The 15,981-nt window shown below is 39.5% G+C and overlaps 2 protein-coding genes across 2 annotated transcripts; both read left to right on the top strand.

Annotated features, from left to right (window-relative positions):
• Positions 1–34: 34 nt before the first annotated feature.
• On the top strand, positions 35–9,286 carry kctd13 (potassium channel tetramerization domain containing 13). The gene is made up of 7 exons (XM_061748574.1): positions 35–450; positions 961–1,221; positions 2,624–2,793; positions 3,818–3,907; positions 4,148–4,200; positions 6,683–6,878; positions 8,049–9,286. The coding sequence occupies exons 2-7, from the start codon at positions 984–986 to the stop codon at positions 8,295–8,297; spliced, it is 996 nt and encodes a 331-aa protein (XP_061604558.1). The 5' UTR covers positions 35–450; positions 961–983; the 3' UTR covers positions 8,298–9,286.
• Positions 9,287–9,808: 522 nt separating this feature from the next.
• Positions 9,809–15,962, top strand: hirip3 (HIRA interacting protein 3). The gene is made up of 8 exons (XM_061748570.1): positions 9,809–9,957; positions 10,365–10,485; positions 10,608–10,770; positions 11,868–12,131; positions 12,214–12,401; positions 12,792–12,939; positions 13,763–13,861; positions 14,971–15,962. The coding sequence occupies exons 1-8, from the start codon at positions 9,809–9,811 to the stop codon at positions 15,156–15,158; spliced, it is 1,320 nt and encodes a 439-aa protein (XP_061604554.1). The 3' UTR covers positions 15,159–15,962.
• The last annotated feature ends 19 nt before the right edge of the window (positions 15,963–15,981 follow it).

Raw genomic sequence — 15,981 nt, 5'->3', positions numbered from 1 at the left:
AATTCGACAGAGGGCAGTTACGTGTCAAACTGTCTTGAGACCCGCGTTATAGAAATAGTAGAAGAAGAAAATACCGGAAGATGTTGAGCCTTCGTTACCGAATGACCCAGTTAGCTTCTTAGATTAACAGTGAATAATCGTAAAGGCAAACAATTCATTTGGTTATTGTATTTGTGTAGATTTCCTTTTATAATGTATTGTTTCTAAAGTCGTACGTCGGTGGCGAAACGAATCTAAAAACAAGGATTGTCGAAGCAAAATGGACTAGTTGACGTTGCTATTTGGATCAGCTATGCTAGCTAACGTTAAAATGAATTGTCAAACCTTAGCTGCGCTCTAAAAAGCTTTGCCTTGTTCACACACGTTTTGTTCTCGGGCTTATTAGTAATTACGCAATTAAAGTGTTCAGAGGATCCTTCAATTCATCAGTTCCCGTTGATGTTCTGTGTCGTAAGTACAATTTATTATTCATGATATAACTGCGAAATGATGATTGCCGACCAGACGTACTGTAGAGTCATCTTTCCATTTTGCAGAAGCATCTGTAACAAAGTAGCATCTCTGTGTATGTTGATTAACCTACATAGTGAATGCATGGCGTGTTGCATGAATACATAACATAAATGCCATGGTCAAAGTCAAAGTTAACAAAAAGGGGGTTTTCACTTAAAATGGCCATAAGTTTTATATAACGGGAAGTGTTCTATTATTTATTGTATGTTTAGTGTTTTTTTAAATGTATTTTTTCAACGAAAAAAGACAAGAGCAGGGTATCAACTGAAATGTTAACCTTGATTGCAATCAACATATGGATCTCTTTATCTAACAACTGTTTAAAGTCAGTTAAATATACTTGGACTGCTCCACACTGTTTTCAATAAAGATTCAACCCTAAAAACCACACTAATTTGATAAGTAGTCATTTTAGTCCATAAAAACTCTCTTCCTCTTGTATTTCAGTCAGCAAGGAACCAGTCAGTCCCATGTCTGCTGAGGCGTCAGTCAGCAGTCATGCTGCAAACTCTGCCCAGTCTGCTGTTTCCCAGCCTGTTTTTCAAAGCACTGTTGAAGAAAGACATCAGGGTCTGTTGGGAAGCAAATATGTCAAGTTAAATGTGGGTGGCTCACTGCATTATACAACTGTCCAGACATTGACCAAGGAGGAAAGTCTTCTGCAGAGCATTTGCAATGGAGGAACTGAGGTGACCATTGACTCAGACGGTGAGTGGAGCAGCAAAGTATTTACTATTGTGGAGCCTCCCAAGCCAAATGCCCCAAAAGTCATACAATTTAGAATTCAACCAAAAAAAATCTGTAGAAATTTGTCAACAGTTCATGCCGCCGTAATGTATGACATCTCGAGAGCTCAACAAGTTGCAATTTATTTTTGCCCGCAGCAGGAGTCAAACTGTAACCCTTGAAAGCCCAAGTCCTTTGTGACTGAGCTATTGGTGCTTTTCTCCCCCTAAGAATTAGACTTTACACCAATTTTATCGGGCTGATCGGTATCGGCCGATATTTAGGATTTTATGCTGATCGGTTGATCGTCTTTAATGTCATAATTCGCTGTCATTGATCGGCGCCGCAAAAGACATTTACTCCGCGTCGCCATCGTGCACAGTATATTTGAATTCAAAAGATAGTTTCTTTTTAGCCTTGTCGTGTGTCTTTTGACGTAGTATTGGAAATATCTGACGGCCAATAGTTATTTAAAAAAAAAAAAAAAAAAACATTTCGTCGGTGTGGAACAGACAACACGTAATGCCCAATCAGACTACAAGACAAATTTGCGCTTTCACGATTGCACTATGTCAGATTACTGCAATAAAGTCTTGTATTCCAATACCACTGCATCCCGGTTTTTACGATCATCGGCTTTATCTTGTCAACTCAAATGCAACCGGATACACTCTTTACCGTGGCGATGACGACAAGAGTGGATCGCAACGACTGTATTATAAGGACAAAATAGGGGCAAACGTGTGTTGGTGGTCACCGTGCTCAGGAGAAGAGAGGACGTTCGTTTAAGGCTTGCTTGAGGTATGTTCATGTACTTTTAATACGATACGGCTCACAAGCAGGCAACAAAACGTTATGTAGCCTAGCAAGCTAGTGGTAGCAGGAACGGTTCTATTTAAACATGCCGCCGTTCTGTCAAATCATGCTCTAAAGTTTCGGTGTGGGTGAAGTAATTTTATTAAAAATAAAATAATTACAGTAAGTTAGCACCCATTATTTCTGTCATGTTGTAATGTTGGTTTGACCTGACTGATTAGAATACACGATCTGACTAGAGCAGTGATTTCCAAACTTTATGGAGCCAAGGAACATATTTTACAATTGAAAAATCTCACGGCACACCAACAAACAACAATGTCACAAAAAGTGCATACATTAATTACTGTATTTACTTCCTGCCATCTAATAGACCATTCATTTGTTCTGTCTCACTATGCCTCACTGTACAGTAAATGAACAGGCCATTTAAATGGACACATTCCTACATCTTGTGATCGGATCGGTTATCGTTTTTTTAAACTCTGTGATCGGCCCCAAAAATCCAGATCGTGTAAAGCCTACTAAGAATTAAAATGGCTGATTACACGTTCTCTTTCTGCGTCAGGCTGGGTGATTTTAGATCGAAGTGGCCGACATTTTGGCCTCATTTTGAACTTCCTGCGGGATGGATCGGTACCGCTCCCTGATGACCACAGAGAACTTGACGAGATCCTGAAAGAAGCCCAGCACTACAGAGTCCAGGGGCTTATCCAGCACTGCCTCACTGCCATGCAGGTAAGGTGATTGTCTGTTGTTTTGTTTTACATGAAACTTCAGGAGCATGGACCAAGGTAATGCTGAGGCAGCCAGTTGGTTTCATGTTTGCAACTTGTGCAGCAGTGCCTTGAGATACAAGTTTAATTTGTTCTGTGATCACACTCGTAACTCAAAAAACATTTCAAATCTTCTTTCCGCACTGAAATCAATGAAATAGCCATTAATGCGTTCCACCCCACCCCAATAGTACTACTACTACTGCTGCTACTGTAAGTGACTCAGTAAAATTTTGTAATGTTAGTAATTGTTCATAGAGGATAAAGAACATATTCCTGTTATATTCCTGTGAGTATTGTTATATTATCTGTCTACATGTGTTGGTCCACCGTTCAAATATTCATTGCCTCTAAAACCACAACTGTCATTGCTAGCCGTTAGCATGTCAATGGCGTTTTGGATAGGTTTTTTTTAGCATTAAGATAAGCGACTTTCCTAAGGCAAAGCTATGTGGATGATAAATACATGTATGATTATTTTTGTTTGACTGTAAACTTCAACTAGGAGAGGCATTAAACAGCTTTAAGCCTCTTTTTTGACGAATTGTTCAATATTTGCCAAACTGCTGCCTATCTTGAAGTGAGTTGAATTGAGTTCTCTGCCACCACACAGCGCTGGTATCTCATGTTTGTGCTCACTAGTTGGAGCAAAAAAATTGGTCGAGTGATGACTCGTATCATAAAATTCTAGTAAATTGGGTCACCTGTATCTCAAGGCACCACTGTGTTTGCTAAAGAAGATTGTGGTATAGGGTAATAATATCTGTAAAATGTAATGGTATAGCTTTGTCAATTATTTTTGACCTGTGAACTACTTGTGATGCACTTGTTTATAAACTAATTGCTATGATTTAAATTTCTATCAACATTCAAAGATTAATACCAATAGTCAGTTATGGGATTAAAGTTTCATTTAGTCAGTGCCTTCAACCAAGTAATTAAGTCTAACTACTGTAATAAATGCATAATGCTTTGTCCCCATTTAGAAGCAAAAGGACATTTTTGAAAGTGTGTGTCGCATCCCCATGATCACATCAGCCAAAGAAGAGCAGAAGATGATTGCTACCTGCAGAAAGGTACACTGTGTTGCTTATCTGTTCGATATGTGTCACAAAGCTGTTACTAGTTAGCAGATGATACTCGGTCATATGGGAGTGTCAATATGCTGAACAACGGCCTCTCCTTTCATGTCAGCATGTTATGAATCACTTCAGAGTTTTCCCATTCGGGGGTTGAGGATTCACTGCTTAGTATTTGGAAGAAAAAAATACATTTTGCACTGTAAGCTTCTTTTGATTTATTTTATTTTCCTACAGCCGGTTGTAAAGTTGCAGAACAACAGGGGAAATAACAAGTACTCATACACCAGGTAAAATGTCTTTATCTCTGAATGACAAATGCTACACTTAAATGGCCTTTCACTTAAATGTTTAAATGGAACAAGTGTGCAGACCTCTGCCATTACAAAACAATCCTAATTTGAATGCCCATTTCCATAGACGGGTACATTTTTTAAAAAAATTAAAAAAATAATTTCAAAAGTTTTGTCAGTCATTTTAGAAGGCGAAGCTGTTATTTTATATAAACTCAGTAAACAGAGTGAAATATTTCAAGAATATAGAATATCACATAAGACTAATCAAAAAAGGATGGTTTCAGCACAAATCAGGTTTCTGAAAAGTACAGGTGCATCTCAATAAATTAGAATTGGAAGACCTCACGTATTTCTCTATTTTAATTAAACAACTCCTAGATTCACTACAAAGAGTAAACTTTTGATTTTATTTATTTTAATGATTTTAGCTTACAGCTAGTGAAATCCCACATTTTATCAAAGAAATGATAGAGTTACATAAACAGTCAAGATTTTAATATAGAAATGAGGTTGGAATTGGCGTTCTGAAATATATTTTCTTGTTGAATGAATCTGTATAATTTAGGAGTTTCACCTTCGGAATTGCAATGCTGAAATACAATGCACTCTCCTACAGTATTAAATTTATTGAGATGCACCTGTATGTTCATTTCTATGCACTCAATACTTGGTTGGACCACGTTTTGCACAAATTACTGCATCAATATGCTGTGGGATGGAAGTGATCTTCTTGTGGCACTGTGTAGGTGTAATGGAATCCCATCTTGCTTTGACAGATGTCCTCCGGTCATCTACATTATGGGGTCTGGTGTCTCTCATCTTCCTCTTGACTATAGCCCATAGATTTTCTGTAGGGTTGAAGCACCTTTTGGTACCTTTGGCAGTGTGAACAGGTGTCAAGTCCTGCTGGAAAATAAAATCAGCATCGCCATACAGCTTGTCAGCAGAGGGAAGAATGAAGTGCTCTAGAATTTCATAGTAGATGGGTGTACTGACTGTGGGCAACAGAAAACATAACGGACCAACACCAACATGTGAAATGACTCTCCAAACCATCACAGACTGTGGAAACTTCACACTGGACATGAAGCAATGTGGATTATGTGCCTCTCCACTCTTGCTCCTTGATTTCCAAATGAAATTCTAAATTATATTCATCTGAGTAGAAGACTTTGGACCCTTGAGCAACAGTTGAGTTATTTTTCTCCTTAGCCCAGGTAAGATGCTTCTAACATTTTCTGTGGTTTAGGAGTGGCTTGAAATGAGAAATGGGACGTCTAGCCCATGTCTAATATTTGTCTGTGTGTGGGGACTGCACTGACTCCAGCCTCAGTCCAGTCCTTGTGAAGCTCCCCCAAATTCTTGAATTGCTGTCACTTGACGTTCCTCGCAAGGCTACGGTTCTCCCTGTTGTACCTTTTCCTACCACATTTTTTCCCTCCACTCAATTTTTTGTTAACATGCTTGGATACAGCACTCATTGAACAACCAGCTTCTTTAGCAATGACCTTTTGTGGCTTACCCTCCTTGTGAAGGGTGTCGATGATTGTCTTCTGGAGATTTGTCAAGGCATCAGTTTTCCCCCATGATTGTGTAGCCTACTGACCCAGACTGAGAGACATTTTAAAGGCGCAGGAAACCTTTGCTGGTCTTTTGAGTTAATTAGGTGATTACGGTGTGACACCATGAGTTTCCAACATTGGAACTTTTTCATCCATCCATCCATTTTTTGAGCCGCTTATCCTCACTAGGGTTGCGGGAGTGCTGGAGCCTATCCCAGCTATCTTCGGGCAGGAGGCGGGGTACACCCTGAACTGGTCGCCAGCCAATCGCAGGGCACACATAAACAAACAACCATTTGGACTCACATACACACCTACGGGCAATTTAGAGTCTTCAATCAACCTACCACGCATATTTTTGGGATGTGGGAGGAAACCGGAGTGCCCGGAGATAACCCACCCAGGCACGGGGAGAACATGCAAACTCCACACAGGCGGGGCCGGGGATTGAACCCCGGTCCTCAGAACTGTGAGACAGACGCCCTAACCAGTCTTCCACCGTGCCGCGATAGGAATCTTAATTATCATTTTCACAATATTCAAATTTGCTGTGACACTGAAGTTTGGGTTTTTATTATCTGTAAGGTATAATCATCAAGATTACAAGAAACAAATATATATTTCAATCCATGTGTGATGAGTCTGCATAATAGGAGTTTAACTTCCTGAAATGACTGACAATATTGAACTTTTTCATGATATTCACATTTTTTTAGATGTAGCTGTATGTTCAGAGTTACTGAATTTCCCACCATTATTCCTTCATTCTTCTGAGTGCATGTACTACCCCTTCACAAAGTTTCATAGAAATAGGATAGTAGATTTTGCCCAATCCTGCTTACATACATCAAAACAAAACATCTTCTTGGCACAGGTCATAACATCTTACTCTCACTGTCTTTTTGTTTGACCAGCAATTCAGATGACAACTTGTTGAAGAATATCGAACTGTTTGACAAACTTGTACTTCGCTTCAATGGCCGAGTCCTGTTTGTCAAAGATGTGCTGGGGGACGAGATTTGCTGCTGGTCTTTTTACGGCGAAGGTCGTAAGATTGCTGAAGTATGCTGCACGTCCATCGTCTACGCCACAGAGAAGAAGCAGACCAAAGTAAGCACCAAAAAATGTGTTATTAACTGAAACATCTTTAACGAATCAGTGTTCAGCAACAATAATGATGAATAGGGATGCACTGAGTATCAGTATCGGTCCGATACTGTAATCTGTACACTACTCGTAAAAGAGCACCAATACTACACACCAATATCACAGCCTGACATATATATTTCGGGTAGGAACCATGTCAGCCGTGTGGAGATACTTTAAGGTAAACACAGGTGTCAACACATTTAACCGACTGTAAATAATTCCTCTGAGGTGACTATCCAGCAAGCCCCGAGTTTCGAGCCCTGTTGCCCGCTCCGGCCGAGCTTGCCCATCACGAAGCCGTGGCGCAGCACGTTGAGTAAAGAGAAGTAAGCGATGGGTTAATAAAGGGTGTAGCATGTCGAGTAAAAAGAAGTAAGCGATGGTTCAGTAAAGCATCACTTGAGTTGTCCTGTCACAGGTTCGTTTTATTACTTGTGGTATTGTCAAGGACCAGCCTTGTCATTACTCACTTTATTTAATAGTTAACACACACAGGTAACGTGGCATCTTGTATGTATCACCAGAGTCTACTTTTTTCTTTCTCTTGTCCACTGAATGTACTTCCTTTATATAGTCCCCCCTGGTGTTCAGACTGAGACCACATATAACTTAAATGCCTTGTTAAAGGCTAGATTTAACTGAAATGTGTGGCAAAATGGTTTAAAAAACAATTTAAATGCTGTTGTTAAAGTATCAGTAATGACAAGTTGTTACTCAAACAAGTGTTACTTCAGTGAAAGTCATGCAATGTTAATTGTTGATAAATAATATTTGGTTTAAATCAAAACATTTTTATCACAATTTCAAAACATTATAGCATTGTCAAAGATCTGTACTCTGTATTGGTGATTACTAGTATTAGTACTTGTAACCGGCCTACGGTATCTCTGTATCCGTAATTGTATGGATTAAGGGGAGAAAAAAAACTAAACTAATAATAAATTATTTGAGATGCTACAAATGAGATGAATTATGGGATGATGTTTGGAGTTGTAAGTGTTGTAACCAATTTACTAATGTTGTGTCGATAAAAATGTGTTTATTATCTGCAATTATCTTAATCCTAAACCCGAATTGCCACAGTGGTTGTTATGGTGTCACTTTTTCTCATTCTCACATTTGTGATTTCAGGTTGAATTTCCTGAAGCACGCATTTTTGAAGAAACCCTCAATATCCTCATTTATGAGAATGGTAGAAGATCCGGTCCGGGAGGCTTGCACCTCTTAGATTCTAGAGGGCCTGGTTCTTCGGTGGGTGTTGGCCAATCAGAGGAAGAGGGCGCAGTGGGCGGTGACAGGCGAGTGAGGCGAATCCACGTCAGGAGGCACATAATGCATGATGAAAGAGGGCACGGCCAGCAAACTGTGTACAAGGATTAACAATGTGAAGACAAAAAGGCACGCTGCAACATGTTCTATGAGCTGATGGCAATATCTTCATTGTCAGTAATCGCATTATATGTTACTGCCCAAGTTAAGGTTGTAACTGGAGGGAGGTGAAGATGTTTACAAGATAAATGATTGTGTACAGCTTTTTAATAGGAAAAATAGCCTGGGACATGAAACTGGCATAAATATGACTTCAATATTCTTCGCCTTCTTTTGATGTGGGTGTTGATGATGCGCACTGGCAGCCTCCTCTGTGTTTGACTTTATGGAAGCACAGTTTCAGGCTTGATCTGCTCGGATTTTGTCAGGTTGTCCACCTTTTCGTGAATAGATGAGGTGTTTCTTGTTTCTTAAGTTTAGCTTAGATACGTTAACACTGGAATAGCCTGCGTAGCCATTTTTTTTGTGAAGTTGTCTAAGAATGAGATTGTTGGGCAGCTCTAATTTTCCATATATAAATTATTTCTGCTGTTGCTTTGGGATGTCTTTTTTTAAATTAATTTATGAACCTAATTTATTGTCATGTATTTAACTTTTGTATGCAATCCCAGTGTTAACACATGTCAAGTGGGTATACATTTGCACTCGATAACACACATCAGATTTGTAATGACTAAAATTGTGATGTTTTATTTAAGTTGGTTTTAGGTGATACGTGTTGTATTTAATTCTGAGCCATGATTTTTCACTTTTCTTCATGTCTTATACCAAACCACAGATATTTGTTCCAAGTTATTGGCCTAGCAGTAATCTTAATACGTCCAAGGTTGTATTTTTTATGGTTTTTATACGCCCCTCCTCCCATTTCGATGATTATTTGCAGATGTTTTGTGCACAGCTAATTAATTCTAAAGTTAAAACACTGAACAATGTGCCTCCTTTTTAAAAAAATTACCCCAGAACACGATGCACTACTTCACCTTCCAACTTCCGTCCAACTGTGGTGAGAAGAAATGTTCCAAATAAATTAAGAAATCCAACTTGCTTTTTGGTGTATTGTTTTGCCTCTATCTGTTTAAAAATACACTCTTGTACAATTTACAGATAAGAACATCTGGCTCTGAACTCATCTGCCAAATATTAATTTCCATCAGTGGTATGAAGTGCAGAAACTTTATTACTGTTACTGTATTGCTGTTAATTTTTCACATTTTACTCCCTAGTTGTTCAGTTGTACAGATTGTAGGTCACCTTAAACATGGAAAAAGGTTATTTACCAAAAACATGGCGTTTGAACAGAGATGTCGCCTTTTTTTTTTTTTTTACCACTGCCATAGACTAAAACATTTTACCATAAAGTACATTTTAGTCTGCCTTTTATTTTAGTTTAATCAGTAACTTTTACCAGTCTTTCTTTTAGTCAAGTATCTGCACAACTTAAGTACAGAGAGTACCTTTGCCACCTCTGATTTCGATTACACTATTGGAAAAAAAGGGTCGTAAATGTGAAATATGTACTGTACAGTAAAAATGTTACGTTTAGGAGGCGGGGTTGGGTGACTATGACGTCACTTCCCGTTTGTTTTTGCCGCCGAGGTGACGAGCACCAGTTGAACTGTCTGCCGCCACTACTAAAGATGGCGCGTGAGAGGGAGTTAAAAAATGTCCGTCGGTTTGTCTGTGGACAACTGCGTGCAGAAAAAGATTTAAGGTAAACTGAAGTATTTAAAGGTACTGTGAGACGGTTCTCCGTTTTTGGTAACGCTTGTAAAAACATTTTAGCTTATGCAAGCATAACAAACACGATAGGGCGCGCAGCCACCCTTTCTTTTGGAATGGTTCACCTGTAATCGAAAGCTGACACAAACACATGACCAATATAGACGTGATATTTATTACGACATCTACGTGTCACTTGTCGCACCAGGTAGCAAGTTTGGCCTGGCGTAGTCGTGTAATGACGGTCGCCAAGTGAGGTGGTAAACCGCTGTAGCTTAGCGACACCCGCTGTTTACTTCTTGTCCCTGTCAGGATGCACTAACTTCAACAGATATGTTTCTCATTCTTTAATCTGTGTAATTTGATATTCTTGCATGTATACATATATGTGTTATTCAGATCGCTGACTTTGGGAACTTTAAAACGACGATATTTGGCCAACGTGGGAGGTGACTCTCTTAGTTCATCTACCAAAAGTTTACTGAAACAAGTGGTTCAACTGGAACTAAAAAAAATGCAGGTAAACAAATTTTTTTTTTGTCCATCTCATTTTCACTTTGTCTAAATGCATGTTATGTTAAAGATAGGAAAAACAAATCAGTCAAAGGTGACAACCAAATCTTTTATTTTTATTTCTCCTAGGAGAATCACAGAAGCAGTAGTGAGTCGGAGACTAGTGAGTCGGAGACTGACGATGCCGAAAACAAAAGAAAAAGAGAGAGGGAAAATGACACTGCAAGCGAGAGTGAAAACGAGGTTGCATCCAAGCAAAAAAAGTCCCGCTGTCGTGTGAGCGCCGAGTCTGGTGAGTTTGTTGTTGGCAATAGAAGCACCTGTTTTAAAAAGCCCAGCTCTTTCCTCTCTTCATTATATCCAATGCTTTCAGCATAATATCTTCCAGTGTAAGCAAGCGTTCGGTCCCTTATTCTTTTCGTGATGGCTTAACCAGAACAAGGACATAAGGCAAAAAAAAAAATCACAATACATTTGTTCATATTGTCCGATCTCGAGTATTTTCATAATTTTTTATAATTGTTTTTAAACTGCCACTTTTAAAGCATGTGCACTGTGAACTCTTCTGCGGTCGTATCTCTGTAACTTCTACGGCGTAATAAATCTCGTCCACAGCTTCGAATTGTTTTAAGCACGCGGCTGGTGTAATTGTTTTTTTGTGTTATGTTCATTGTTAGTCCATCTGGGTGAGGTCTTTTCCATTGTAGGCTTGATGGAGGCTGTGGTTGTTTCAAATGCACGTGTCATTCTCTTTGTTTTATAGTTACTTTTCATCTAAACTCCAACTGGTAGTGGCAATCTACAGCTTGAAGCCTCTTTTTTTCAGCCAAAGTGCTGCTTATAAAGTGAGTGGAGCCGCCTGCCACCAAATAGCACTCGTTTCTCAAGTTTGGGCTCGCAAGTCAAAGCAAAAACTGGGTCAATCGACGGCTCGTATCTTGAAAATCATGAGGCGAGTCACTCGTATCTCGAGGAAACGCTGCACTTATCTTTTAAGTTAGAGGCTTGGTTGAGGCGTGACTCTAGTTTACAACACACAAATGTGCACCATGTCTTTACCAATGTTCAGTGCCATTGACTGCGCGATTGCCTTCCACCGTGCTTTTTTTCTTGTCATACACAAAACAATGTGAATATGATTTCACTCATGTTGTCTCTTTGTCAGCGGAAATTTAATTCATTGGTCTATTTTGGGGAAAATAATCACTAGAGTGGTTGGGAAAAGTCTCTAAACTTATTGATATGGTTTCTAACCATATCAGTAAGTTGACTGTGCGTTTTTAAACTAGCTCCCCTCTTTTCGCAGCCATGTTGTTAGTGTAAAACGTCAGCGAGCGATGATGGATAAATCCTGAACTTAAATTATTTCTTGTCACGGTCTGCTTGCAGAATCGGAGGATGACGAGAACAAAACAGCAGGAAGTGCAGGGAGGGAAGAGGAAGAGCAAGGTAAAACTGGATCCGGAGATACAAAGCAGGAACTGACAAAATCAAGTGAAAAGAGAAATGGAAAGTGTGAAGAAGACTCTGAAGATGGAGAAACAGAGATAAAAACTAACATGGCAAAAAAGAAAACTGATCAGAGTGATGACGAGGATGTAAGTAACTCGAATAAGAGTGACAGCTCTAAGTCATCAGAAGAGAGTGAAAAAGGTGAGAATGTAAACTTTATATTTTACTAATAATCATACTACATAACGCTACTCACAGTATGATTCTCTGTTATGGAGTGTAGAGGAAAACGTGTTGGCAGAAAAGCACACAAACCAAGCAGATTCGGATTCATCATCTCTGCCCTCGGAGGATGAGCAGGAACCCCCGACCAAAGTCAAGCAAGTCAATAAAAAGAAGGAAAAAGATGGCGATAGCGAAAGAAAGAAATCAACCAAAAAAGACAAACACGATGCTGTAAAAAAACAGAAGGTTAGTCTGAGTAATTGGAAAAAATATCATAACTGAAAAAAGTAGTCTGCACTTTCATTTGCATTTCTTTGTTACATACGACTTTTTCTTTTAGTCTCTAGTGTTTAATTACTTAAGATAAACTTTCATTTTGACAGTGATCTACTGTTCAATCCAACTTTATTTGTAGAGCACATCTAACTCAATAGTAGCCTGAAGTTCTTTGCAATTAGTAAGGGTTAGGCTAACCCGAACCCTTTAAGCTTAGATTTGTAAACTAAAATATATATATATTTTTTGAAACAACCGGAAACGCATTTTAAAAATTACTAAAACAAACCATCAATAAACTAGAACTTGACTCTCGAGCTGATATCTTTGTACATATCATACCTCTGATTCTTTATGCAGGAAGACGACAAAGCAGTCGTGAGGCTCAAACGCTACATTTCTCTCTGTGGCGAGAGACGCAATTACAAGAAGCTCCTCGGTGACTCTCGCTCTGTTCGTTCCATGGTGGCTGTTCTAAAGAAGGAGCTGGAAGATCTTGGTGTTCAAGGTCAGTCGGGATACAAACCTCAAAACAGGATAATTCCGTTCAGAATCCATTTGTTGTTCTTGTCTTTCAATTCATCTCGTCTGCAGTTTAATGGTTTCCCGATACCCAACTCTGAGATGTTTTATTTTAGTAATAATATTTATCTGCAAACTCAGGTTTGAGATGAAGACAAACAGGATACTTAATACAAAGAGCAGGACACCGATAAAGCAGACTGTTCAAAGAAGTTCATGTACATATATATTAGAGATGCCATGGCTCTGCACGAGACAGTATGCCCTTATCGGCCCCGGTTTTGGAGTTTTGCAATTCATTTTGCATTGACACCATGCTTTATTAGATGAGTGCATGTGGTCAGCGTCAGTCTTGGGAAAATAGATGCTTGAGTGCTGCCAGGATTGCTGCTGAAGTTGATGTGGTGGTGATCAGCCTGTCAGCGCTCAGACCAAACACCCCACACAGCATCAAATTAGTCTGCATGGCTGTCATTCTAGAAGGAGACCACTTCTGAAGATGATACACAAGAAAGCGAGCAAACGGTTTGATGAAGACAAGCAGACTAAGGACATGGGTTACCAGAATTGTCTCCCGTGGTCTGAAGATGAACTTATGTGGTTCTTCAGTATAAGGATCACACAATAGGCGGCTGCACCAATGTCTCCAGATCTGGGACTAGTATCGTGTTCAACCTAACCTTATGTTTGACATATACTCTGCATAATGATTTCCTTTCTAGGTCATTCATTCGGCAGATATATTTATACATTGGATTTGTTTGAAGTGACTTTTGACTAACAGCACAAATCGCTGTCTTTTTACACAGGTCAACCTTCCATTGAGAAATGTAAAAGGGTACGTCTGAAGAAAGAAGAAGCTCGGGAACTTGCTGAACTGGATGTCAGCAACATCATTAATAGTGAAGGTGTCTACCAGTAACATTTCTTTCTCATTCAATTGATAACTTAAATTTCATAACTGGGCTAACAGCTTGTCTTTCTTCTTAGTGTGTATGTAAAACAATTCATTTAAAGGTAGAGTTTGCAATTTTTGTTGTCATATATTATAAAACTCAGTATGACCCGACCACAGTAGAATAATATTAAAATGATCTTTTGAAAAATCATCCCTCACCAGCCCCATCGAATGCCAATAATTTAATTTTAATTATTATTTTACAACTTGTCACGGCCTGACAGGAACTGCCTATTAGAGACTGTAGAAACAGAAGGCATGACCGAAGAGATGTCAATATTTTGCGTACGCACACATCTGTATACATAGCACCCTCCCTTTTGACCTTTTTTGGGTTTGGCTGGATTTTTTCCCCCCAGGTTAGCAACAAAAGTTAAGAAGGAATTGGACAGGTCCCGATACAAAACTGGGGTAAACATATGTAACATGCATGTTCACGGTAGTGAAGGGTGTGGCTTTAGTCAGAGGCGTGAGGGTGGGGGGAGGGAGGGAGTAGTGAAGTGAGGCTACATTCAAACCTTGCTAGCAGTTTAACAACTGCATACTCTCTACCGTTTAAACTTTTGACAATGTCATTTAATTATGTACTCATAGCTAAATTGAATTGTAAAGAAAAGCAGTGTATGCTAGGATTTGTGTCGTAATAATAATGCAATAGCCATCCATTGTTTTTGTAGTGCTTATCCTCACTAGTATTGCGGGTGTGCTGCAGCCTATCCCAGCTGACTCTGGGCGAGAGGCGAGGTACACCCTGAATTGTTCGCCAGTCAATCGCAGGCCACACACAGACAAACAACCATTCGCACTCACATTAATACATACGGGCAATATAGTCTTCAATTAAACTACCATGCATGTTTCTGCATTGTAGGAGGTAACCGGAGTACCCGGAGAAAACCCGTGCAGGCACAGGGAGAACATTAAAACTCCACACAGCCGAGACTGGATTTGAACCCAGCTTTTCAGAACTATGAGGGCGATATGCTAACCAGTCAGCCACCATTTATTGTATGTTATACTCAAACAAAACTATTGTTCATGGTTGATTCCTTCTCTCAGGTCGACCTAAACGAAGAGGAGCCTTTGCACGACAGGAACACCGTGAACCCCCGCTCTCTACTTACCACCGATCGTTGAACTCGGGCTCTGATAGCGATCAGGCAAACAGCACGCCGCAAGGAAGCAGAAGGGCATCAGACTGGGCCAACCTGCGCGGAATCATCAGTGATGATGTGGACAGCGACTGAGGCGCAGCTGTTCGTGAAAGTTTTCTAAAAGCGAATCCTTTGACACTATTTCAAATTCAGTTTTTGGCCAAAGTAGGAGTCTGTTTTATATATCACAGCATGGGTCACTAACATGGTGGCCCCCAAGGACCACGTGAGTGCGGGCCTATTCTAAATATAGCTCACCAATGATGGGACATTATTTCCTAGGAATCTTGTAGAAATGCTCATTTGAAAAATGCAAACACTTGCAGATGTGTAGAGGAAAAAAAGTGTTTCTTATTGATATTTAGGTTTCTTACCTTGTCAAATCGTTGTTTATGATATGAGAAATCAATGATGTGGTGAATATCATTAATAATAACATACAGGTAATTTGAGCATATTTATTTCAGAAGTGTGTATTAAACTGGTAGCCCTTTACATTGATCAGTTTACCAAGAAGCAGCAGTTTCTTAAAAGGTTAGTGACCCCTGTATTACAATACTTTGAAGTTTGTAAAGTTTGTATAGTAATTGATACATCAGGTATTTGTATGACAGTGTCACAGTTATGTATCTCAGGCCTTTCTGTATACCGTTTGCATGTTGTCGCTATTCTTGAAAGGGATTTCTTTGGGCTTCTTCCCCACAGTCCAAAACTTGCATGTTCACTTCATTGATGACTCTAAAATGGTCCATAATTGTGACTTGTTGTTTGTCTGTCTGTGACAGACTCCCAAAGTCAGCTGAGATATGCTTCAGCTCGCATGTGACCCAGTACAAGATGAGTGGTTGTCAAAAGATAAATCTTCTGTGTTGTATAAAATTTCAGCTACACAAATTACATGTTCCCCATGTCATGG

This window comes from Phyllopteryx taeniolatus, chromosome 16 (genome assembly GCF_024500385.1).
Source record: "Phyllopteryx taeniolatus isolate TA_2022b chromosome 16, UOR_Ptae_1.2, whole genome shotgun sequence".
NCBI lineage: Eukaryota > Metazoa > Chordata > Actinopteri > Syngnathiformes > Syngnathidae > Phyllopteryx > Phyllopteryx taeniolatus.
The sequence above is the reverse complement of the archived record's forward strand: the minus strand, read 5'-3'. Positions and strand labels throughout refer to the sequence as shown.